The sequence below is a fragment of the Aythya marila genome, assembly GCF_965140915.1.
Source record: "Aythya marila genome assembly, chromosome: 5".
NCBI lineage: Eukaryota > Metazoa > Chordata > Aves > Anseriformes > Anatidae > Aythya > Aythya marila.
This window is the reverse complement of record NC_139046.1, coordinates 47,631,815-47,656,022: the sequence shown is the minus strand read 5'-3', so window position 1 is coordinate 47,656,022 and position 24,208 is coordinate 47,631,815. Positions and strand designations below refer to the sequence as shown.

The 24,208-nt window shown below is 40.3% G+C and overlaps 1 protein-coding gene across 4 annotated transcripts; it reads right to left on the bottom strand.

Moving 5' to 3' along the window:
* Positions 1-440: 440 nt before the first annotated feature.
* CTTN (cortactin) lies at positions 441-23,672 on the bottom strand. 4 transcript variants are annotated; one of them, XM_082761674.1, is made up of 17 exons: positions 23,540-23,672; positions 21,315-21,398; positions 20,804-20,877; positions 19,278-19,407; positions 15,932-16,042; positions 15,170-15,224; positions 14,499-14,609; positions 13,496-13,606; positions 12,775-12,885; positions 11,410-11,520; positions 9,610-9,665; positions 8,431-8,500; positions 7,991-8,139; positions 4,110-4,199; positions 3,826-4,015; positions 2,843-2,914; positions 441-2,241 (listed from the first exon to the last, which is right to left on the bottom strand). In XM_082761674.1, the coding sequence occupies exons 2-17, from the start codon at positions 21,396-21,398 to the stop codon at positions 2,105-2,107; spliced, it is 1,662 nt and encodes a 553-aa protein (XP_082617800.1). In that variant the 5' UTR covers positions 23,540-23,672; the 3' UTR covers positions 441-2,104. The 4 variants fall into 4 exon arrangements, with proteins under 4 accessions (XP_082617800.1, XP_082617801.1, XP_082617802.1 ...); XM_082761675.1 differs by lacking the exon at positions 11,410-11,520; XM_082761676.1 differs by lacking the exon at positions 13,496-13,606.
* Positions 23,673-24,208: the final 536 nt, after the last annotated feature.

The window sequence follows — 24,208 nt, the reverse complement described above, 5'->3', positions numbered from 1 at the left end:
AGCCCATGTACGGTGCAAGTCCTTCTTTCCCTTTCAGGCTTTCCCCTCTGTGCCCAAGGCTAATCTCTCGCTTCCCCAAAATTACTGCAGTTGTTCAGGGACCTCAAGGGAAACACAAAATGGGAGTGAAGAAGGAAGCATGGTGGAAGAGCAGCCAAGAGTGCAAAACCTCCTCTCCCTACTATCTTTCAGGCTACAAAATTCATACCAAAGCCTAGAACAAGCCTTGTACCCATGATTCACACAAAAGGACCCCAGAAGGGCTCCATGCAGCAGCCACCTGCCCCAGCCTTGCAGTTCCCTGGTACCAAGCACCACGGAGCGGCTCCCAGAGGAAATATCATTCGCTGTATGCAGGCTGCTCCCAGATGCAGCTTGAGATGAGATGAACCATCCAAAACAGACTAACAAAGCAATTTAAAAATACAAAAATATTCCATGCAAATGGTTCAAAAAGTTTATTGAATATTTAATTTACAAAAATCATATCCCCTCTATGAGGTGTTCTATGCAAAATTGGATAAAATAAACTGCATATAAAACCCAACCCTAGTAATGCAAATACAACACAGAAATGAGACCATGGAAAGGAAAAAATATATATATAATCATGACATACATATGACATTCATTAAGGATTGTCCCAACCATCCAAGAATTGGTTCAATAAGATGCCTTCCAAGATACATTATATATTTTACCATTTTGTACAGGTCTTCTATATTCCATTGGTCCAAATTTACAGTTTATAAAAATTCTCTGCATTCTTTCTTAGCTACCATACCAGTTCTGCCATTCCTGTTTTGATCAGAAGGTGGAAACAGACAGTACATACATTTAACATGTGCACTATTAGATGCAACTTACTATCTTTGGTAGGGACTCTAAATCTGCTGTGAAGTCAGCTTTCTAGAATGACAAAAACTTAAGTTTAAGATTTGGCAAAGAACAGTTTTAACTCCATTGTTTAGCAGAATGTTACTGGCAGTTTTTGTAGAACATACAAAAAAATACAGTTGTCTCTTGTATGGTTTAAAAATGGAGAATATTTATATGGGTTTTAAATCAAATTATTTGCATTAATATTACTCAACTCAAATATAGTTGTATAAAATGTTACTACTGCACAGCAGGCCTGCCTGTTTTATTGTATGAACAAAGGATGCATTGTACACAGAATGCAACTGCAATTCCATCTTGCCTTTTTTCCTCCTGTTTAAAGCTATGAGACTACTCCTGTAGGTAGTCGCACAGATTTGGATGCCAGTCTCCCTTTGAACAAGTAGGAATTTCACTGAGTGACTCAATACTTGTAGAGTAACTTTTTCAAGTTTTCCTGTGAAAGAGGGGAGGGTGGAACAAAACAAAGATGTGAAGAAATTCAGGATAATCAGTGCTAGAATGTTTGCAGCCCTCCTCTGGTATTACATGTAGAGGAGCAGCAAGGTCAGGAGGGAAAAAAAAATTAAAAAAAATCAATGCAATAACCAAGAAACTTCACTTTAAAAGAGAAGGAAAAAGTAACCAGACTGTTTCCTTCATAACACTAATATTCCGTAAATATTGGACAGTACTTGATTAACTGCCATTAGCTGCAACTTTCAAGCATTCTCTTTGCTTTTTCACACACTACCTGGAAAAGAAAAAAAAAAGTTATGCCCCTCCCCAGTCCTCCCCACCCCCTTGCTTAGTGGAAACGCAAATAACCTGCATAGCCATGATTTTCTTAGCTGAAAACATTTAGTGGAAGACTAACTAGACTTAAACACTAGGTAAATCTGCTCACTTATGAGTAAAACATGCAATATTATGACAGACAGCTAATCGTCCTCGGAAAGGCCTTTTATGACAATTGCTAATTTGGCAGAGAAGAAATGTTTCCAAATGCATGAAAATCGTTTTAAGAGCCTTAGTGAAGAACATTGTAGTTACAATATATTAGCAACTTCTGTGGCATAAACATTTTAAAAAGCATCAGCAAAGTATTAAATATAAAAGCAATATGTATATACCCCTCCATCCTCAGAAAAGCATCATGATTTGTAGTGTATTAAGTCAGATTTATTGACTGGGGAATTAAGGCATAACCAGTAGACAATAGTCTCTATTGTCTCAGCTCCACATAATTCGCTGGAAACAACCCGTATCGGCCTTTGCAGACACCCCTCCACCAGCCGTCATCGATCATTTCTATGTTTGTGATGATGTCATCTGGATCAAAGGAGATCTCGTCATCACCCGCTGCAGAGAGAGCAGAAGAAACTCAGTGTTTGCACAGTGGTCTGCACGACCATCTCATTTATCAGCCCACCGTCACTAAAGATAACACGAACATCCATCACCTTCCTCCCTCCTGGCAGGGTGTTTGAAACAGCACAAGGCAATACCAGCCTGTAAAGATGCTGCTTCCTCATCCTCAGCCCTGACATGGTGCTTGGTTCTTACCCACTGCATTTCTAAGAACAGCAATTGTTACCTAACACACTGAGGAACCACTTCACTTTCTTGAACTGTCCTCAGAATCAACCAGAGGACTCTTAAACAATTACTCACACCAAAGGTTTATTTAGAGTGTTAGCAATTGGTTAAAAAAGATTTTTTAAGCACCCATAATTTCTAAAAACAGTGGGTAGTAACTTTCAGAAGTGTCTACATGCTACTGGTAAATATCTATACTGCTAACTATCGTCTTGTTAAACAATCCTAATTCTTCATATCTTCATTTCATATGCTACTACAAGAAATTACAAGATGGAAGGAAAATTAAAAAAAAATAAATCTTGTTTTATCTTTCAAAGAAGAGTATTCAAAAGACAAGTTTAAGAACAAGAGCTTTGCTTACCAGCCTGATAATCATAAAGGGCTATGGCTGTGATTCCAAGTTCATTTTCATATTCATCATAAGCATTTTCTTCTAAGGGGAGAGAGAAAGAAAAGAAACAAATTAAAAGCATAAAGCATTCTACCTATCACCCCAAATTCTTTTCTGTGGCATTCCTCCTTTCATTCTACTGCTAATCCACACAGGAAGCAGGAAATTATGCAGACTTTGAGCAGTGCTGACGTACCTTCTGAAATGGATTTTTTTTCCTAATCACACACAATTAAAGCCTGACAGGAAGTGTTCACAACTAGACATTTAATACAGTATAAAATAAAAATTATTAGCTTTATGGCACTAAAAGAAGTGGCAGAACAACAACTGAGTCCAAGATAAGCATGTAAGAGACTATTTAGCACAAATTGTTAGGTGTGCATGTTTGGGGGTGTGTGTTAAGTGATCTGTTCAGAATTTCCACATTCTTGTATCACAGCAAGCAGGATTTTAGTAACCAGAAGAGCTGAGAAAAACAGCAATTCAAAAGAACTATATTCTTTCAGTGCCGTTAGTTTTGGACATCCTTAGTGCACTCCCTCATAAGCATGGAACACACTACATCAATATCAAAGTCCAAGAATCGTTGACAGATTTTTTTGCTTGCTAGGCCAGCATTGGTTCAACACACATCTAAACTCAATTGCTATGCTTTTTTTCTTGCATTACACAGGGTGGAAATGGTTACTCTTTTTGAACCAATAAGCTAGAAAGCACTGTAATTATTCCTACATCATCTCACAAAAGTTAAGTAATTTCAACTCTGCTCTAGCCATACCTCCATCCCCTAATTAAGGTTTGTTGGTAGGATATCTACAAAGTCTCATCAGACAACAACTTCAGAAAATGAAGGCAGTGTGATATCAACTCAACTGTTTATTAAGTTGTTGCCCAGGGGAGTCAGTCTTCATTTTTAAGGGCTTCTTTCACATGAAAAACAAACACTCTACCTGCTTGGTAGTGGTCTCCTGCCCCTGCCACTTCATAGACCGTCTCAGGTTCGTATTCTGCCTCTCGCTGACTCACTGCCTCTTGGTAGTCTGACTCTGCAGCTTTGTAGCCAGGCTCTGGCTCCTGTGCAGCTGAGTACTTTGTGCTGGAGTTCTTGTAGGCAGACTCTGCATCATAGGAAACTGCATCCTGCAGAAACAGTCAGAGAGGGTTGTCCAGATTTTGTGAAGAGGTTCTTACGCTTAGGATCAAAAATGAGGCACTGATAGTGATGTTAACAAACCTCATAGACTGGGCTTGAGGGTGCCTTCTGTTCAGCTGGCTGTGTGGTAGGAGACGGTGGTGGAGTCTGTTTTTTGGCTTTAGCTTGCTCCTTAATTGAAGAGAAAGAAAAGCTTCAGTGCAGTTTAATCACTGTTTAATGAAAGAAATAAACCTTCCAATAACAGAGAGAAACAACACGTTTTGAAATAAACTGAAGTGAGCAGGGAGCAGAACAGGCCTGGATTGACTCCATCATTAGACCTGCCTGGGGGTTTAGACTGGCTGTAACAGGAAAGCCTCAGCAATACTGCAAAGCAGAGGAGGAAAAAAAAATGAAGAAATAAAAACTGCAAAGTACGTATGGATACATGAGTTTAAAAACAGAGTACCCAATGTTCTTTGGCACACTTCCACAGGAGCTGCAGGGTTTCTGTGTTCAATATATTCATTCTGTTCATTAGCTGATTGGGCCTCATGTACCATTTTAGCATAAATTTAGAGAACCTGAAGCCCCCATGTTCTAATTATACAACTGATATATTGTCCTTGATGAGAAACGATCCTGTAAGCTCTTGTAGGTCTGCCAAGAGCCTGCCAAAGCAAAAGACTGAATAGCTCGTACAAAATTAAATCCTATATGCTGACAATGAGGGGTTCAAATGTTCAGAAGAGTTCCATGTGGTAGAAATAAAAGTATTGCTATTGTATTCTGCAACACAAAGAGCATGAATCTGAATCAACCATTCTGGCACTCCAGCACTTCACACTGTGCCATCCCACCTGTGAATCGGAGGGCAGAACCACAATTATCATTAGGAAGCTATTCATTAGGAAGCTGGCTTACTGTACCCCCCAAAAAAAAAAACATTGGTTGCATAATTTTATGAAAAGTTTATATTTAAAGACTGTCAGCTAACTATTTTATTTTGCTTCTCTTTACCACAGAGGAAAAGAAATCAGTGTACCTAGAACCAAACTTTATTCTTTTTTTTTGTAGAAAAGAACTGAGAATACAAGTTATGAGAGACTGTGCTCTCCATTTGTTTAGGTTCATCAAGCCACAACTCCTCAGAGGATTCTAAGGAGAAATCACAGACCAGAGATGAAGTGGAGGACTTTATTGCTAAATAAATAAATAAAAATATTCCTTTTTTTTTTGTTTTTCACAGCTTAGAAAAAAACACATCAAACAAAGAAAGCAAAATGTGTCCTGAGAACAGAGACAGCTTTGAAGACCAATTCAAAGCTTATGCTGTGCTTTCTGAAAAAAGTCTGTCCGGATGCCCTTTCTCACTTTAACTGCTGTGCTACAGATTAAAAAAACACTAGCAAACCATCTATTTAACTCAAACCTAAGTTCAGGGAAAAACTAGCTAGCATTAATCCATTAAAAAGTGAAGCACTGTATAATGAATCATTACTGAGTAATTTGTCCCATGAAATTGGTCTCTGCAGTCTAGACTGCAGTTTAAGACAGGCACAGCATAATTGCCATAAGGCATTTAAATTGCATGGTCCACCTCAGGCTGCCTCAGAGCTGGGTTTCTTCCACAAGGAAATGCTCCATGTGCAACAGCATCTTGCATTGTTCTCTAGCTAAATCAAGAGGCACTCGTCGATTGGTAACAGCAGTTGAAGAAGAGCTCCCTGAACACCACTTGCCTATGCGACATATGTGAAGAGCAAAAAAGAAAAGGATTACCAGTAAACAGGATTCTTGAAGAATGCAGCCCATATGTACATTCCCATTGTGGGAGGGCGTGTGCCCACATACTTTCTTAAAGTGAGAGAACTTTCTGTCTGTGCAAGGAAGTTCTCTTAAAGAAATAGCTTGCTTAAGTCAAAGTCCCCCGCCCCTTCACAGCAGCTGTGGCTGGTACACTTGCATCCTTCCCCTTTTCACACTCAGCTTGTGAGTGCGGGGCAGCACAGCCAGCATCATCTCAACTTCCCTTTAACCTCATCCTCCCTCCCTCAGTGCCTAGAGAACCACACAATTAACCAGGGAGATGTTCAGTCTGGAAAAACATTAATCATCTGGTTATGGTGAAATTTAAATACCAGCTTTGGAAGAAACTTCAAATGTGTCCAGGCAACAGAATCTTTGATGTAGCACAAGAAAAATCAAGCATAACGGCTTGAATTTAACCCACACTTACAGCAAAAATAACAGTAGAGGCAGAAAGCCATTTTGAGAGAGAAAGGAAAAGGAAAAAAAAGACAACAGTTCACTGACTCATGAGGACCTGTGCTACTACATTTAAACCCTTCTGGAGAACTGTTTCCTCAGCAGGAGGAAATCTCAATGAAAAAGCTGAAATGAGAAGTAAGAGCTCAAATTCACCACCCTCAATCCACAGATCTTACTTATGAGCACATTGATCACGCAAAATGAACAGCAAGAGAGCTAATGGAGAGGTTGATCTTCCCACACTCTTTTGACTACAAATCTGATAAAATGAAAGGGGAGTTGGACCAACGAGAATACTAAGCAGAAAGCTTGGCTTTCTGGCACACACATCTCCTCCTTTCTGATTTAAAGAATGGAATAGGAGTAGTCTCTGAGTCAACAGGAGTCATCTCTGAGAGCAATTCAGCATCCATAGCACAATGAGGATTATGTCAGGTTTGAGATGAGTGAGACAGACAAATTGTTACACAGGTCAGCCTGACAGAACTGAGGAAGTCCCTGAAAGGCAAAGGCAGCCCAATACCAAAATGCACAGGTAACACCAGTACGATGGAAGCTAGCAGCATGTTGTCCTGCCTAACCCTAAGCAAAACCTGCTCGTAGCAAAGGTGCAGAGCAAAATTGAACATAATGTACAAAAAGTAAGGAAATAGCAGTCCCCAGTTATGAGTGTTGTCTAACCACTACCTTTAGTATCTTGGAGATGACCTGCGAAGATTCAGACAGGCTAACTGAAAAGACCTAAAACCACCAGCCACCTTGTCTGAGAACTAAGCAGAAGTAGCGATGATGGAATGTGGAACTGCCAAAGAGGGTCTGGACAGACTGCAACGGCAGCTTGCATGAAAGCTTAGAGCTGCAAATTGTATTGCTAATGCTAAGGCACCTCAGGCATTGTGTAAGAAAGCAAATGAACAAGACACGAAGGACTAGTCCTTCCACCTAGCAGTAGATTTTCACCAAACATGCAAATTCTATGAAGCAGGTAAGACATATTTTCTGACTAAACATCTCCTGGAATTATTTTGCATATGAGTAAGACACAAATCACTACATTTTTAAGTATGTCAATGCTAAAATGTCATTTTCTTAATTCCCAAACTGAGATTTGGACGATTATTTTCCCTCACCTCATGGGTGTTGCATACCAATGGATGATACCACCTCAATTTTCAACAATATTGATTCCAAAAAAACAGCATCACTATCAAACTACTATCAAACTTCTTGAATGAGCATTCATGAGGCCTGGAGGGGACCATTGTCTCTCCCCTTACAAAGTCCTTGATGTCCATGGGAATCTGGTATTACCAAAAGGCAGATGTACAGTACAGCTAAACTAGGGTAAAAGCAGACTACAGAGATTAGCACCCAAGACTAGCTTACTTATTTCTGAGTAAGCTAAATGCCAAAATTATATACACTTAAGTGTTACTCCATCTCCGTATCTGATGTCTCATATATATATGGCGCATGTTGGTAGATGGTGTGTATTGTAAACAGGTGAAGCACAGGCAGGAATATACGCAAACACACACACACACACACACACACACACACACAGACACACACACACACACAAAAGAGAGAGCTTTATAGCCTAGCTGGAAAGAAAGACAATGTCTTTTCTTCAGAGAGTCTCTTTTCGCCCGACTTTACAGTGAAACACACTTGAAATGCTATCCAAAAGAGACTTAAATCCTACTGACCTCCAATTTCCTCCGAGCTTCCTCCTGTTCTTGTTTCTCCCTGGCCATTCTTTGTGCTCTCTCAGCTTCTGCCTTCCTTCGGTCTTCTTGTTCTTTTTCCTTGGCTAGGTTTTCAAAGTTAGCTCGGATGCTGCTTGTTTTATTAGCAACTGTGACATTAAAAGAAAAAATACAAGTAAGTCAAATGTTGTTTAAGGTTCCGAATGATGGTAGCCTGGAATGAGTTTATGGTACAAATTTTAGCAAAGGAAAAAAAAAAAAAACAAAGCACAGAAAAACCTCTAACAGGAAGAGGGAGACAGTAGCTGAGGTTGCTAGAGACCCGCAAAGAGAACAGTTCCCTCTAGATGATTCTTACACATCACAGCTGCATCAACAGTAACAATCTGGACTTTTGAACATATCAACTCCAGAGAACGGATTTGGGGACAGTGCCTTACCAGCTTCTATTGGCTTGGTTTTCTGATATGTTGATGACGGTTTCTCAATATCTTCGAAAGTTGCTGCATTCTATCCGCAAGGAGGAAAAAAGTACATTAACAAAACACAAATTCATGAAGACATTCAGACAGCTTCAGTGTGTGATGTATTTTTTTTTTCCGTATCGCCCCTACAGCTTTTTTCACAACACCAAAATAAAATCAGGAAGAATCAAAACTTGACAAATGGAATAATTATTTCTGTAAATCAAACTACTTTGAGTTATTCTTCAGGGACAGACCTAAATACATTAAAATCCTACTAATTAAAAAGAAAATGTAGTTTATGAACAGATGACTCATCAGAACTGAAAGTGAGACAACATCTTAAACATTTATTGTGTATATGTTGATATTCTATTCCATACAGTGAAAGATTTCTACCAAGGTAAAAGCATCCAGTTCTCTTATGTAAGAAGATACTGTTAAATCAGAGGGAACATTCTGAACACAGCATGCAGAATATGAGGTTTTTGTTTGGTTGTTTTTTTAAATGAATGGTCTCGAGTCCTGCAGCTGCAAGTAAAAAAGAATCCTACTGACTTCCAAATTCTTCTACCGTCTCATTTTAAAATGTCTTATACGAAGCTGAGAGTACACGTTCATTAGGCAAATCTCAGTGTGGACTTCTTAATTTTCTAGCTTTTTCAATTTAAAAATGGAAAGGCAAAAAGGACATATGAGCTGCCCTACCTTTCACTGTTACAGCATACTGAAACAAACTCTCATATAGAGAAGTGGGCAAAGTTGGTAAATACTTGACACTTACTTTAAGCAGTCCATTAAAAAGATATTCTAAGGCATTAGCTAGTTGCCAGAAGATGTGACTGAAACTGGGGAATTGATGGATTTTATTATTCTTTCATACAAATTTTACTATTCTTTAATTTCCATGCTTTATCTTTCCATACTTTAGATATACATATATATGCACATACTACACATATGTAAACACATACATGCGTGTATAAACTAGCATCATGCTGATTTGATTTAAAAGATCTGGAAAAAATCACAGAAGAATTCTAATGATATACTGAAGAAGCATCCAGAAATAGAAAGCTGAACGCTACAGATCTAACTATACTATTTTTTTATCCCCATGGGCTATTTAAGTCACGGCTGTTTTAAGTAACTTACCTTATCCATCCGATCTTTCTGTACGCCATACTTCCCACCAAATCCTTTTGAATAATCTAAAAGCAGGATAAAAAGGTCAGAGTGGGGAGTTTTCTGTCCATCTTTCTGCCAAACGCAAATAGCCATTTCAAGTGCAAATAGCCATCTCAGCTGCATGCAAAGATACAGTGACAGCCGCCAAAGAAAATGCAACTTGTTTTTTGATGCAGGAAGGATACATAACCGCAAGAGCCTTCAGGTACACCAGCAGATGAGAGACTGGGGGCCACATGCATTCTTTGAGAAAACATTAAGCTGAGGACTGATAAGGTATCAAGCAAGGAATAAGGGATGAGCCCTTCTAATGCATCACTTCTGTAACACAGCCTTTCACAGCAACAATTCTTAGCCCTCTGCAGAAATCATATAACCTAAAGCCACTTTTCTTTCCTTAAGGAGTGACATCCAGTCTTCAGTGACCACAGAGGTTTTATTTTTTTTTTCTCCTTAACTTGGTAAATTCTATGAATGGCAGAAAAATGTAACAAATTTCTTGTTCCAGTGGATTTGGTCATGATACCCAACTGATGAATACTAATGTCATTGGTAATAACTACTGCTACACACATGGAAAGGGGCAGTTCCACAAGACAGCACGAGTCTGCGACAGCTCACCACCATGGAAATGGGGTGGCCCTGCTGCTCTGTACCACCTGTGAGCTGCACACTCCTGCTCTCACCCGATGCTGACTCTAGTACTTGTTATGCTCCAGAAGCAATTTAATTCACTAGTGGCATAAAAAGAAAAAAAAATGAGAAGAGTGACTTTCTGATGTTTCTAGTGAAAGAAACTCAAAGAAAATTTTTCTTCTACTCAAAGAAATGTGTGACTAGCACCAGAGCCAGTGCAACAGAAGAAGCAAGAGTGTGTGGCTGGAAAAACAGCACTTTCTGGTGGCACCGAGCTGCTGAACTGTATGTAGGAACATGCCCTTAGACTTTGTAAATGAACAGGCTTTTCTGTTGTGTTTTCCCTAAAACACAATTACAATTACTACTTCTCCTCGCAGGTCGAAAACCACTTGGGTCCTCTAAGCAGTTATTTTAGTGTTTGTACTTGGGGTCTGCTAAGGTACGTCTGACACTCTAAGTTTGAATTTGTGTCACTATTACACAGGAAAATACTGACTATCAGAATGAACAACCTCATTCTCTTCAGCTTTGTATGTATTTTCAGCCAGAATAAATATACTACACTTACATTTTCCTGATCCAGACTTCTCACTTTAAGATAACGGAAAACCAGGAATTCATGGTTTGTACCCCAACTATTTCACAATGAATAAAGAGAGCATTATAACAGTATTTGCTCACCCAAGAACCACAAACATTCCCTACTTCTTGTTTTAAAGACTACAATCAATTTTAAATGATCTTGCCATAATCCATTGCTTGTTAAGGGTTACATGCATGGTCCTGATCTGAATATTTTTCCACCAATTTATCCAGGCAAAGTTTCACATTTAGACTCTAGAACTGGTAAGAATGTCATTAACATCATACTAATAATTATATGTCGTTATTATCACTAACTGCATAATGTTTTAGAGCTGTTAGCTAAACATTGGATATCGTTTCCTGAATACAGGCTTGTTTCACATAACATTTTAAGAATAAAATGGAAGAACATTGCTAGATCATGTAGGAACAGAAGCGCAAGAAAGTGTCTGCACATTACTAGCATTGATCTACTTAGACAACTATTTAAGACTGTGTGAGAAGTGGCTGCACTGTTAAGAAAGTAACAAGTGAAAACGGTGCCTTGTTGAGATTCATGCTTGGCTAGTTTCTCCTTGTATTCAAACCCCACAGCAGATGGGTCCTGCCTTTCTGTCTGTACACCAAATTTCCCTCCGAAACCACTCTTATAGTCTGAAAAAGCCACATGTAATACATTAAAAACAAAAGGAGGAAAATAAAAAAGTTTAGTCAGAGACACTCAAAATAATTTTTGCAATATTTCTCAATTACCAATAATTTTGAATGGCGAAAAAACTCTCAATAGTCTTTTGTACAAGTAAATTCAGAAGTTTCCACTTGAGACTAGGAAGAGGTCAACATGATTTATCAGACATAGGAACACCATTCTGAAGTCACCAAAAAACATCACTTCTCAACATTTCTCATACAATCAGCATAATGCACTTGCATTTGATCAACATTCTGAACACAAACACACACATAGTTTATGTACCAAAACAAAACAAGATACAAGAGGATCAACAGTTAAGGATGAAACGAGCTTCTTTTCATCAGTGGGGTTAACATTTGTATGCTACAGATCTGATTTTTTAAAGAGATGTGCACATAGGGCCCATGGAGACTACCCTTCAGATATTCCTAAACAGCACTGCCTAATGGAAGAAGCAATATCCCTGCCACTACACAGCTTGAGGAAAAAAAAGCTCTCAGCTAAGAGCTATGATCATTCCCTACTGCTGCCTTACAACAGGCATCTTAATAAATTATATAAAATGAGGGCACAAGAAACAGGGCTTCAGGTAATCTTCTCACAACAAATCTGTGGGAACACCCAGAAAAACAATATTTTGAGGATCACTTTTAACATAAGACATTTTAGCTTAATTAATGTAATTAAGTTAAGAGTGGTGGCAGGCAGCTAGCAATAGCTGTTTTGGAACTTTTCTTTTGGGTACCAATCTTTCATGAAATAGGTATCTTGCAGGCAATGAGAAAGGACGGCATTAAATACTAGATCTCCCCTGCAAGGAAACAGGGGTATACACAACCAAAGCCACAAAAAGGAAGATTATTTGTGAAGATCCTCAAGGAAAATACAAAGAAATCGCTAACTTGTGGTTTGTATGAATGAACTGAAAAAGGAAAAAAATAATCCAGGCTACACAGGCTTGTAAGGCTTCTCCAGTGAGAACTCAGCACTAAGTCTGAACTTTCAGGGACTTGTTATTGGATGTGTTTAACCTGCTTTGCAGACACCAGTTCAACTAACACACAGCAACAGTTCAAACACAGAAAAATGAGATTCATGTTAGCACTGTAAGACTGTAGCTAAAGATACCAAGGGAAGGAGGGTTCACACAGGGATGAGAAAAGTGGGTATTAGAGAAGTTAGAAAGAATGGCTAAGAATCTTGAACTGAGATACCTTTCTGGGATTCATGCAGCTGCACTTTCTCCTGGTGATCCCAGCCAAGTGCACATTTGTCTTGTCTGTCTGTCTGCACACCAAACTTGCCTCCAAACCCCTTCACATAATCTGTATGCATGAAGTTTCAGAAAACATTACTGCAGTTTATGATTGTAAATAGTATTTAGAGAAAAAAAAAAAAAAGTAATGTGGCAGATATGCTATTGGATAAGCTGCCCTTTCATTAATAGTTTCACTCTTTTTCCCCTGCTACACTACCTTAGCCAAGGGGAAGGAGATTATCCATTCAGTAACTCTAGGATCACAATGCAAAGAAGCACCACAAATTGAGTGTTGATTACAGCACTTAGACTCAGTGTTCAGAGACTTGAAGAATCTGATGTGCTTTCCATCTAGACCCAGATACCTCACACATACATATGCACAATATAGATATATAAATAATGAAGGATTTGATACTGTCTCTGAAGACCACAGATGTGTGCAGTTACGCAATTACTTCAATAACATCCATATGGACATAAGGTCCCTTGGAAATCACAATGTGAAACTCAGGGACCGTTTCCAATGCCTTCCTTTACATCTAAGGGAAGTAGAAATTTACATACACAAAATGCAAACACACATTTACCACCACCAAAAACAAAAAAATTACGTTTTCCTATGTTGGAAAGTCTGATTGTTTTGAACCGGTATTCTTAAATAAGATAATAAAAACCTTTCTGTGATTCATGTTTTTCCGTTTTGCCTTGATATTCAAAGCCAACAGCACTTTTGTCCACTTTGTCCTTGTCAACACCATATTTACCACCAAAGCCCTTGGAATAATCTAGAGATAAGAGTGAAGAGTTTTGTTTGTAAGTGTTCAACAACAAAATGTTACGTTGACAAATTGTGATAATCAGATCTGCTAACATTAAATTACATATTAAAAGAAGCACTGATATCCCTGGTTAATTTCGATTCAGGACACCAAAGTCATGAATTCTTCAGAATACATTCTCTCGGGATGGAAAATAAAATGGCATCATATGTAGTTCAACTACAGGGTGATATTGGCAATTCTGGCTATTGACTCCTTGATAAAACTTTTTAAGACACTTATAGCAAAGTGAACTTCAAGAATCATGTCAGCAACAGCCTGTATGCTTTTAAATAAACAACCCCTTCTTCTCTTTCGCACTTTTAGAGTACAAATATTTCTTTGAGATAAAGAGAAAACAGATGGCAAAAATGTCAAAATTTTTCAATAAAATACTTGATTTTCTGATCAGATATGCCTGGAAACCTGATTAGCAACCCAGTATTTAACTCCAAACACTACCAATTCTGATTAATGCTTTATTCTACCGACAGCTGATTCTTTTAGAAACAGTCCTCTGTTGTGGTTAAACTGCTTACCGTCTCCGGTATTTTAATCCACAGCTTTTCAAAAGAAGTTGCAAAAAACTCTAGACCTATATGCCCTGCTTCTGAAATAATGGCAGCTGGATCATCAGTTAGTACCAGTTAGAAACTAGGTTTTAGGTTTCTTTTTCAGAAGTCAAAGTTTTTAGCAACATAAATTTTATAGTGTTAATTTTCATCAGGCTGGGAGTGCAACAGATGAAATTATAAAAAAAAAAAAAAAAAAAAAAAAAAAAAAAGCATTTTACAACACTGCCTGTCATGGATGCCTGCCACCTCAGAGTATGAATCTATCAACATATGTGTCTACTCACCCTTCTGTGATTCATGTTTCTCAGTTTTACCCTGGTAATCAAATCCCACTGCACTCTTGTCCACCCTGTCAGCTTGTACTCCATACTTTCCACCAAAACCACTTGAGTAGTCTGTATGGAGTAAAAAATAAAAATGAAATGAAGCAGCTTTCAATAGAATCATATCCTAGCCATTAGTGAAAAGGAAAAAAAACAAAACAAAACAAAAAAACACAGTTACTTCAGAACTCAAATGTTACCCGTTAGCACACACAATTAAGCTCAACTTTAAACTCAGAATGTAAGGTGTGCAATGGTCCTATAGTTTATTATGCTTCCTCTAAAATCTAATCCTATTTCCGATAGGGTGCAATACAGCAAAGAACAATTCCCAGTCTCTCTAAAACATCCCTGAACACCACTTCTACAAGATGAACAAGACTCACGATGACACACTATTTCATTTTATTAAAACTCTACCAACTTATGAAAATTATGAAATTGCTTTGAAGTTCATTCTTTCATCTCCTTTTTCACCCAAACCCCTCAACACCTGATTCACTGGTAATGACATGTTGAGGCTTTACTGAACAATGTCCTTCACAAGCAATAACAGAATGAATATCTATTTTAATATTTTTTAAAAACAATTGTTACAAAGGGTGTTTGGTTAACTTTTCACACCACTTTACCTTTTTGGGAGGCATGCTTCTCAGTTTTCCCCTGGTATTCAAACCCAACAGCCGACTGGAGGAGAAATAAAAATTCATGCGACAAAGTTAGATATTAGTAGAAAAACTGCTGTCATGTCAGTGGACAAACAGCACAGAAAGCTCTTGCATTTTTCCAAACTGTTCTGACCCTTTTGATTGGAGCATAAATACCTACTTAAAACTTACAGGCCATATTCATTTACATGATAGTCAGGTGCATTTTTTTTTTTTTTTCTTTTGTCATCACTTGCCAAAACAAATTTTCCTAGCAAGATACTCTTGTCTTGCCAGGTTCAGCAATTTAGCGCAACAGAAATTCAGCACAACAGAAATTCAGCATTTCCGCACAAGGGTTGTTACACAGTCTTGGAACAGCAAGCCAGTTATCCTGCGCAGTAGTTCACGTTGCAGTACAAGACAAACCATCCCCAAATCCTTCCTTCTGTAACAGTTACATTGATTTTTTTTTTCCTCTCCAAAAGAGCACAGTGTAGCTAAAGTACAGATTTTAATATCTCTTTTCAGTTTTCTTTTCAACTCAATCTCCCATGAGGGCTTTTGTTTTGCTTTAAACAGAAATTTCTCTCTGTAACAGCCCATGATAGCTTACTGCTACACTTCAAATACATCAGGAAGAAGAGACCACACCAGCATTTTAAGGTACTGGAATTTTTCACTGTGTGTACAAGTTGATAAACTCAATGACTTCGAGTAGCTGCAGTACCAGAAGAAATTGCTTACCTGGTCAACTCTATCAGTTTGTACTCCAAACTTGCCTCCAAACCCTTTCACAGAATCCACTTGGGAGCAATGCTTAGAAAGCTTCGATTGATATTCATGCCCAACAGCTGACTAAAAGAAATTGGAAAGTTCAGAAACAGGCAGCAGTTCTGTCCAGTTCTGTATGTAAGAGAAAACATGGCACCAAGTGATCTGAGGATAAGCTTCCTTACAAACGTGCACTGCTTCCTGCTGAAACTGCCTTCCTTGTGAATCACTACTCACTTGAGCAGGCTTTACGAGGCTGTCACCGTGCCACCCATACAGCCTGAGCACGGGAAGTGCCAAGAAAGAATTGGGCAGAAATGACTGCATTTCATGAAGACTGTTTTACACCCTGATTTTTTAACTTCAAACCACAGGCATGAAAACCAGAAAGATACAGGCAAAATCTAGATGGTGCCATGCCAAAGTTAAACCAAGGATTAGTTCCGGATTAAATATGCAGCCTTGTACTTAGACACATAGCTACGGGTCTGTTTGAGCTGATAACAGATTGCAACCAAGCACAGCCACGCTAGCTTTTCTGCTGACATTGCTTTAGGGAGGCACCTTGATCTTCCGCCTACATCAAATTTACACGTCTACTCTCTGTACTTTCTCTTCACCCGCAAAAAGGCATCACAGAGCGAAGCAGCACGTCCATGGCAGGACAGAGCTAGCCCTGCCACAGGCATGCCAGCCCCACAGCCTCCTTTTTGTGGCTGGAACATGAGCTGAACACAGCAACCCGAGGAGCAGAACCTGTGCTGTCGCTGGCTTCGGGTAGGACAAGGGGATACGTAATTACACACCTGAAAGTACATCCTCCATGCTCACGGGTAACACTTTCCAGTGTTACATTAACCTAGTGCTAGGGCACCCTCTGAGATGCTGGCACTGGCACTGAAGCCAAGCACCCTGCGGGGTGCTGCATAGCGTGTCAAGACGTTCCCTCCTGTCCAGTGCCAAAACGGAGCACCAGCCAGAGCAGCTTGAGATTTGCCACTTTAATCTGACATCCCAGGCTGAGAAGAGAAGACCTCACACCCCGCCACACATGGACTGCTGCCAGATGAACGCCGGGCCCAGCCCAACACTGCTGGCACGGCATGGCACGGCAGCTTCCAGCACCCAGCCCCTGCCTTTCACGATATCGGCATGCACCGCTGTGGCAGCGCCCTGCAAACGCTGTCCCATGCTCAGACCTTTGAGCAATGAGAAACTGCTTGTCTTGTGGCAGCAGCAGACAGCTGGAGCAGGGCGAACTAATCTGATGACGCAAGGTGTCTAAAAAACATACGTAACTTGAGGGGGAGATGATTTTACACTATTTGCCTTGTTCTTTTTTTTTTTTTTTTTTTAAGGAAAATATTACTGTGTGTAACAGCTGAGTGGCTGCCAGGTAACAAGGATGTCACTAGTAGTACATTATCTTATGAGCCATATAAAAGCCCCTTTCTTTTCCTGACTGATGCAGTCATACTCGTGTTTATTTTGCAGTTGTTCTGTGGTAGAATAACTGTTAAATGTGATGGAAAACACACATTTCTTCCTCCTTTCTTCTTCCCTTTATCCATTAAGCTATTGGAGACATGAAGCTCGGAAAATCCTACGTTTTATGTGATCCCTCATTTTACCAAATCGAGGTAGATAAGGTTAAGAATGCTTTCTTTACATGACACCTGAAAAAAGAGAATTCCTTCCTCCGTTTCATTAAATACCAAGCATTATGACATATCCCTTTTTTGAAAAAATATTTCAAAAAATAAAGATTTTTCTTCATAAACTGTATTTCAGAGTAAATGGCCCTGTTAATTCCTCAGTAGAATACTCTGCTACATTTTAAATCAGTTACGGGGGCCTGGCATATGGAATTATATAGTTGTTCATTTTAGGACAGGGTCTGGGTTTTGTCCTAAAAACACCATGACCGATGCCATAGTAACTCTCATTTATTTCAGCTGGGTCAAGCCTTAACATAGTATAAGGTCTTCCCTTAAAGGGAACGTTCTTATGATGAGTTTTTAGAACTATGTTTACAAGTAAGAAAGCTTCATTTATTAAAGATAAATTATGAATGCCTCCTACTACCAATATCTGAGTAATATTGGTAGTGGGAGGACACAACCACCAAATTTTTCCAGACAATTAATTTTGGCCTACAGGAAACATCACTTTTGTTTCTTTCTTTTTATTTTTCCCATGAACAGAGGTGAGCCATAAACCGCTGATACCAGAGAACTACGCAGCTGCAGAACAGGCCTAATTATTGAATCTGGTCAGCAATTCCTTTCCCAGACTCACAGTTAGGTTAGTCTATTTCAAAGGCCCACTGAGAATTATGCTGCAATTTACCCTGGAATATGGCAATCCAGTAGGAATTTAAGGCTGTCACATTACTAGAAACACAGAAAGTAAATTAAGTAAGAAAACAAAATCATTCTTATTCAGGAGACTGTGTGGTTCTCATTTTAACAAAATATGTGCAAGAAACTAGCCAGAATTTGATGACTGTCTAATTACCACATGGCTAATGGAATTACCTTAAGAATTACCATTAACTTTGTTAACAGAGTATATCTTAGCCATCAGGTCCTTATGGAAAGCATTATCATCTGACTGAAGTACAATGACTTTTTTTAAATACTTGGATTACTTGTCACTGTTCACATTTATCACTGCTTAAGAGCTACCCTCTAATTTAAAAGAAGCAGCACACCCTTTTCTTCACTCTTTGGCAACCTCAATATGCATAGAAGAGCTGGCACAGTATTGAAATTAAAAAAAAAAAAAAGGCTAGATTTATTCATGCATGAAGTACTTTCTTAATTTAGAAATATACATTTAGAAACTTGAATCTTGACTGCAAGGGAATCCACCCATGATGTAAGAAAGCAGACTTGCTCTAAAGACAGTGCAAGCGTCAAACACACACATGTGGAGCCATGGCACATCCCAGAACTTCCTCTCATCATTCAGATTCCTTATCTGCCTCCTGAAACACTTGTTCCTAGTACTTTATATGTTTTAGTTCAGTTCTTCCTGTAGCAGAATTTTCACTTAAATAAGGAAGAGAACGTGATGTTCTGACAGATTTGGGTGGTAGAGGTCATAAGTAGTCTTGTTATAGCATTACAAGGCAGATGAGCCATGGCTCTATGTAACTTACGCCGTGATCTGAGCTTCTACATCTGTGATTCTGGCAAAGTTGGAACAACAAGTGACTTTGCCTTCAACAAGCTTAACTCACGTGTGTAGTCATGCTGATCACAGGCACGGCAAGACAAAGCTTACAATATCATCTCAGGAAAGCATGCATACTTACTTTATCCATGCGATCTTGTTCAACACCGAATTTCCCTCCATAGCCATGGGAAGCTTTTGGTCCTGTTTCAAGCTCCTTTTCTTTGAGGTTCTGGTGTTCTTGGAACACATTCTCTCTCAGCTGATGAATACTTTAAAGACAGATAATTAAACAGCAAGTTTTGCTAAGAAAGTTTCAGAAGATAACTTCAAAAAGATGCAAAATAAAATGTAAGATGGTATTTTAAAAGTTGGACAACTTGTATTTTTGAAGCCCTTCCCATTTTTCCAGTGCACAGAGCACTTCCTCACATCCTGAGAATCAGAATTTATTCCACTGCAGAACACTGTCTGAAAAAGAAATGAAAGCATTGGTTTTAAGACTTTAACACAGAAGAGGATTTTGCTATATGAAAAACCTTACAATCAATTACCTTGAACTTATGTGTGCCTCAAATATATTTTCTTCTCATGTCCTAATTTAAATTCTTTCCAACACTTTTTATTTAGATGGCAACTTTTCAGAATAGGGATCATCTCTTACCATACAGTCCCTATGGTAACAAGACTCTGATTCCAAATGAGCATTTTGGACATAACTGTAACGCAAAATAAGGATGCAAAGAGACATTCACTTCTTCCCCAAGTTCTCCTGCAATATTCAGGAACTGAAGCTGCACTAGTGCAGGCTGTACACAAGGACAAGCCCGGATGGTTTTCCATACCTTAAAACGCTTCCCACTTGAATTTAAAGCTTCCTCATGCACAACTCAGCCAGTAGGTGTCATCACTGCTCTCCAAAGATTGCAGAGCATAACTGATTCCAGAAGCAAGCCACACAGCCCAGTCTCTCTCCATTTGCAACACTGATGGTATTTGTTCTCAGCATTACATCAGGAGGCTTGACGCCCCAGAAATACACAAGAAAAACCAAACGACCACAAACCACAATCATGGACTTTAAAACAGTTTTAGGAAATCTGTGATTTAGGAAGTTAAGAAAAGTCTTAGACACTTTTTATAAGGAGGATGAGATTCAGATGATAGACTATTTGTCTCACATAGCCTTTATAATGCGTTCATTTATTATTGTTTATTTTTATCTGTCAAAGGAGTTCATTTGTTAATTTACCAGCATTTTTAGGAGTTTGGTAGCAGTTTTCTAAACAAAGCCTGAGAACTAAGAAACTAAACCCTCCCTTTAAGCGTCAAATGCAGCTCCTCAGAACACCCAATGCAAACTTCTCCCCTGGCGGTATTGGCTCTTGCACCCAAAAATAACAAAGAAACTTTACAGACACAAAGAGGCAGGAAGAACAACACTGCCAGTTAAAAATCAAGATTTAAGAGTCCCTACTTCATAATTCTGATTTTAATTTCAGATCTGAACATACTGACATATATGAAAGATTAGCAATCTGGCAAATAATTAGTCTTCTACAGACAGTATTGTTTTAATTATGAAGATACAAGTAACTGAGAACATGAATTGATTAAAAGTTGCCTGGGATTGTGACTACTAATAAATTTAAAAGAGAGCTGCTTTACTTGATGTGCTCTTGATGGCCGGATCCTTTCACAGTTTTAGCCCCCCAGCGCTGTTCTTTCTCACTCACATCATTCTGTGAAGGACACATAAAAAGAGTTAAAAACCCAAAGACACCGCTAATTATCTGCACTTCAGAGTTCACAGCAAAACCCATCAGAAGTTGGCAAGATTGAAGAGTTAGAAAACCCACTATTTCCGCCTCCACTTCTTCTCTGCTGCGAGCCCTGTGCTTTTCCCAATGCTGACACACATGGAGCACTTCCTGTACCCAGAAGCTGCTGCTCCAAATCGCTTCCATACAGAAGTGATCGGTCCAAATCACTTCCATACAGACTTCCCTGCAGCACCCAGGCCAGACAAGATAGTTTTCTTTGTTCACCCCACACAGAAAATCCTAATTCTCCCTCCCTCCAGGAGCATGCTCCCATCAGTTTAGATACGACGCCCCTCCTGAAGAATTACTCTTTAACATTACAGTTCCAGTGAATGGATGAAATTTGAAAGCCATACCACAAAATCAGGATCCGTCTCCCAGTCATCAGCTCCGTCATCCTGACTGACAGAAATGGTGTGCCCTGCAGTAGCCTTCCACATCTGCAACACCACAGAAGAAGCACTGTCACGCTCCAGTTACACAGAAACTCATTTTATGTTCTGTACAAGCTATTGGGAACTCTGGATTATTTCTCCATCAAAGTACAAGAATTGTCATCGGCTCTCAGGCTGTCTTCTCAAGCCGGTTTGAAAAACCACCACCCTTAATTTTCCTATTGGCAGTGCAAAAAGGTTAGGAATAATCGCTCATGTGATTTTAAAGAGACCAAGGAAGCTTTTCCCTGACCAAATCAACATGTGCCTTTCCTACATTTCTTAGCGTCACATTTTAAAGCTCTGCATTGAAAGACTTCTGCTCAAGCGGGTCTCCTAGTCAATGTCCACTCCTGAGGAATGCTCCAATTCTAGACCCTGTGTGTACACTCAAGGCATAGCAATAGCTGTTTTTTCCCCAGCTGTTAGTAATGATGACCATGATACTGCTCACTAGGCAGCATAACCTCCATGTGCTTCCTGTGATGTGTAATGACTTTCAGCCTTAAGAAAGACGTCCAAACCATTTTAAGAAGTTGTGTGCAATCTAGACACTAGTCTGCTTGCCTGCAACAACAGGGTATATGTGTTATTGCATTTTGTAGATAATCCCTTGTGAAACGTACACGTACTCAGTGGCCCATCTGACTTTCAGCAGAAATAGAGGGTGAGAGCTGACGTACTGACAGCCAGAAGCAAAACTGGTAAAAAGGCAGGCAGCAACATCCAGAAACAACAGTCAGCAATTCAGTGGCTAATCATTTGGGGTGTCTCACTTTCTGGAAACCTTATACCCTGCAGAGTATTGAGTTGGACACTTTAATTAACATTTCTGAAAGTGACCAGCGAACAGAACATCTGACCCACCTGGTGCTAGTGCCTATATTTCACAGCCCTCATTCTAGAAAAATTAAACATGGATATACTTCTAAAAAGCAAAACAAAATCAACAACAAAAAGCTTCTATTTTTTTCCCCAGCTTTTTCAGGTATTACACCATTAGAGTACAGCTCTCTAACATTCTCTCACTCTGTGTACTTACCTTTTTGTTTTCAATTAAGAATAGCTTATAAGGATTGTTAGTATGGACTATTTCATTCACACAAGCATAATCCAGAAGGTGGAATGGAAATTCCCTTTTAAGTACATAACTAATAATCCACAATAAAGGTTATAGAGCAAAAAACCACCACTTCCTCTACAGCCTAGCAGAATAAACCAACAAACCAGTTTTATGGAGCACTTCAGAAATCCCAGAACAATGGCAACTGAAAAATAAGCAAACCCAGGGAAGTAACCACTGGCTGGTCTGGAAGAAGGGTGTAAGAGTAGAGATGACAAAAGAGCAGATTTCCCTTCCGCTTCAGATATTCTCCATCTAAAGCTTTTTCTCATGCTATCACATCTCAGGTTCTCCTACTCTTCAGTTTGCCACACAGCCATCACCAAAAACAAATTTCTTACCAAAAAAGTGTTGGAAAGGAGAACTGAAGCAGCTCAGTAATGAAACTGGGTGTGAGGTCTGAGCTCTCACTCGGAACCAAATGCAAACTTATGGTCACTGCTTCGAGGGACGGCTTGTACCCTCCATCTGTGCCATACACAGCAAGTTACCCGTGTTCAACTCCCAAACATCAAGGGCTGAATTGTGCCTATACACCCACAGGGCTACTTTACCTATCCAGCTGGATGGAAGGTCAATGCTCTTCCCTGAGTACACAGTTACATCACTAATTGTCTTTTTTTTTTTTTTTTCCTTTTCTTCCTTTTGTGCACCCAGCTGTGCTCGGGCATTTAACAGCACAAAGGCAGATCCTCAGCCCTGCATTTCCCTGCTTCCTCCTCCTCGGCCTCCTCCAAGCAGCACCCGAGGAAGGGAGCATTTCGGGGGCTTTCCCACGCACATCCTCACAAAACCCCGAACCCGCCACGTTTCTCCCCGGCTCGGCCCTGGCCTCGACGAGCAGGGGCAGGGGCCCACACGGGCGAACCCCTGAAGGAATAAACCCACCGGGACGCTGCGAGCCGCCTCCCACCCACCCCGAGGCCCTGCGGCTGTGGGGGACCCCAGCCCCGGTGCCCGCAGCCCCGCCGCGCCGCCCCCCGCTCCCTGCGGCCCCCCCGGCCCGGCCCTGCCCGGTGCTTACGGTGGTGGCCACCGGCTCCGCGGCTGCTTCCCTTCCTTTCCCTTCCCTTCCCGGGCGGGTGGCGGTGCCGGTTTCCGCTCCTCCCTTGCTCCCACTTCCTCTTCCCGCACGGCGGGGCGGCTCCAGGTGGGAGATGGCCGCCCCGGGCCGCCCCGCCCCGCCCCGCGCAGCGCCCTCCCCTCAGCCCGGCTGCCACCCGCACCCGCACCCGCACCCACAGGCGATGCCCCGCCGGGCCTTGAGAGGCTGCACGCCGCGGGTTGTGCTCGCTTTTTATTTATTTGCTGTAGTCGCTTATGCGCCATGTCTTGGAGCTGCTGAGGGGAGGTCCTGGGGGGTTTCCCCTCGCATGTGACTGCTGGCAAGGCGGCTGAATTGGACGGAAAAAAGCTGAATTAAGACGGAAAGCGAACAACGCAACCCACAGCTCGGGTTTTAAAAGGTCAAGTCACAGGTGATGGTATCCCTGTGGGTAACATCTGTCGCTGTTCACCACCTTTGAAACCCTTGGAATACTTGAAGGAAACCCTTGAAGGAATAGTTCTAGGGGAAAAATATACATACACGAACTGCAACTGTAGCGAAGGGTGATACTATGAAAAAAATCCAGGGTACTTTCCAAAAGGTTTGGAGGCAAACACATGACTTACCCGTTGCCAGCTGGAGCAA

What these genes read in the sequence shown, in the direction of transcription:
- CTTN (XM_082761674.1), bottom strand. Translation starts at nt 21,398, where the DNA reads ATGTGGAAGGCTACTGCAGGGCACACCATTTCTGTCAGTCAGGATGAC. An exon ending in GGCCATCAAGAGCACATCAA is followed by an intron (nt 19,408 to 20,803) that starts GTAAAGCAGCTC and finishes CTGTCTTTAAAG; the next exon opens with TATTCATCAGCTGAGAGAGA. An exon ending in AGAAAGATCGGATGGATAAG is followed by an intron (nt 8,501 to 9,609) that starts GTAAGTTACTTA and finishes CCTTGCGGATAG; the next exon opens with AATGCAGCAACTTTCGAAGA.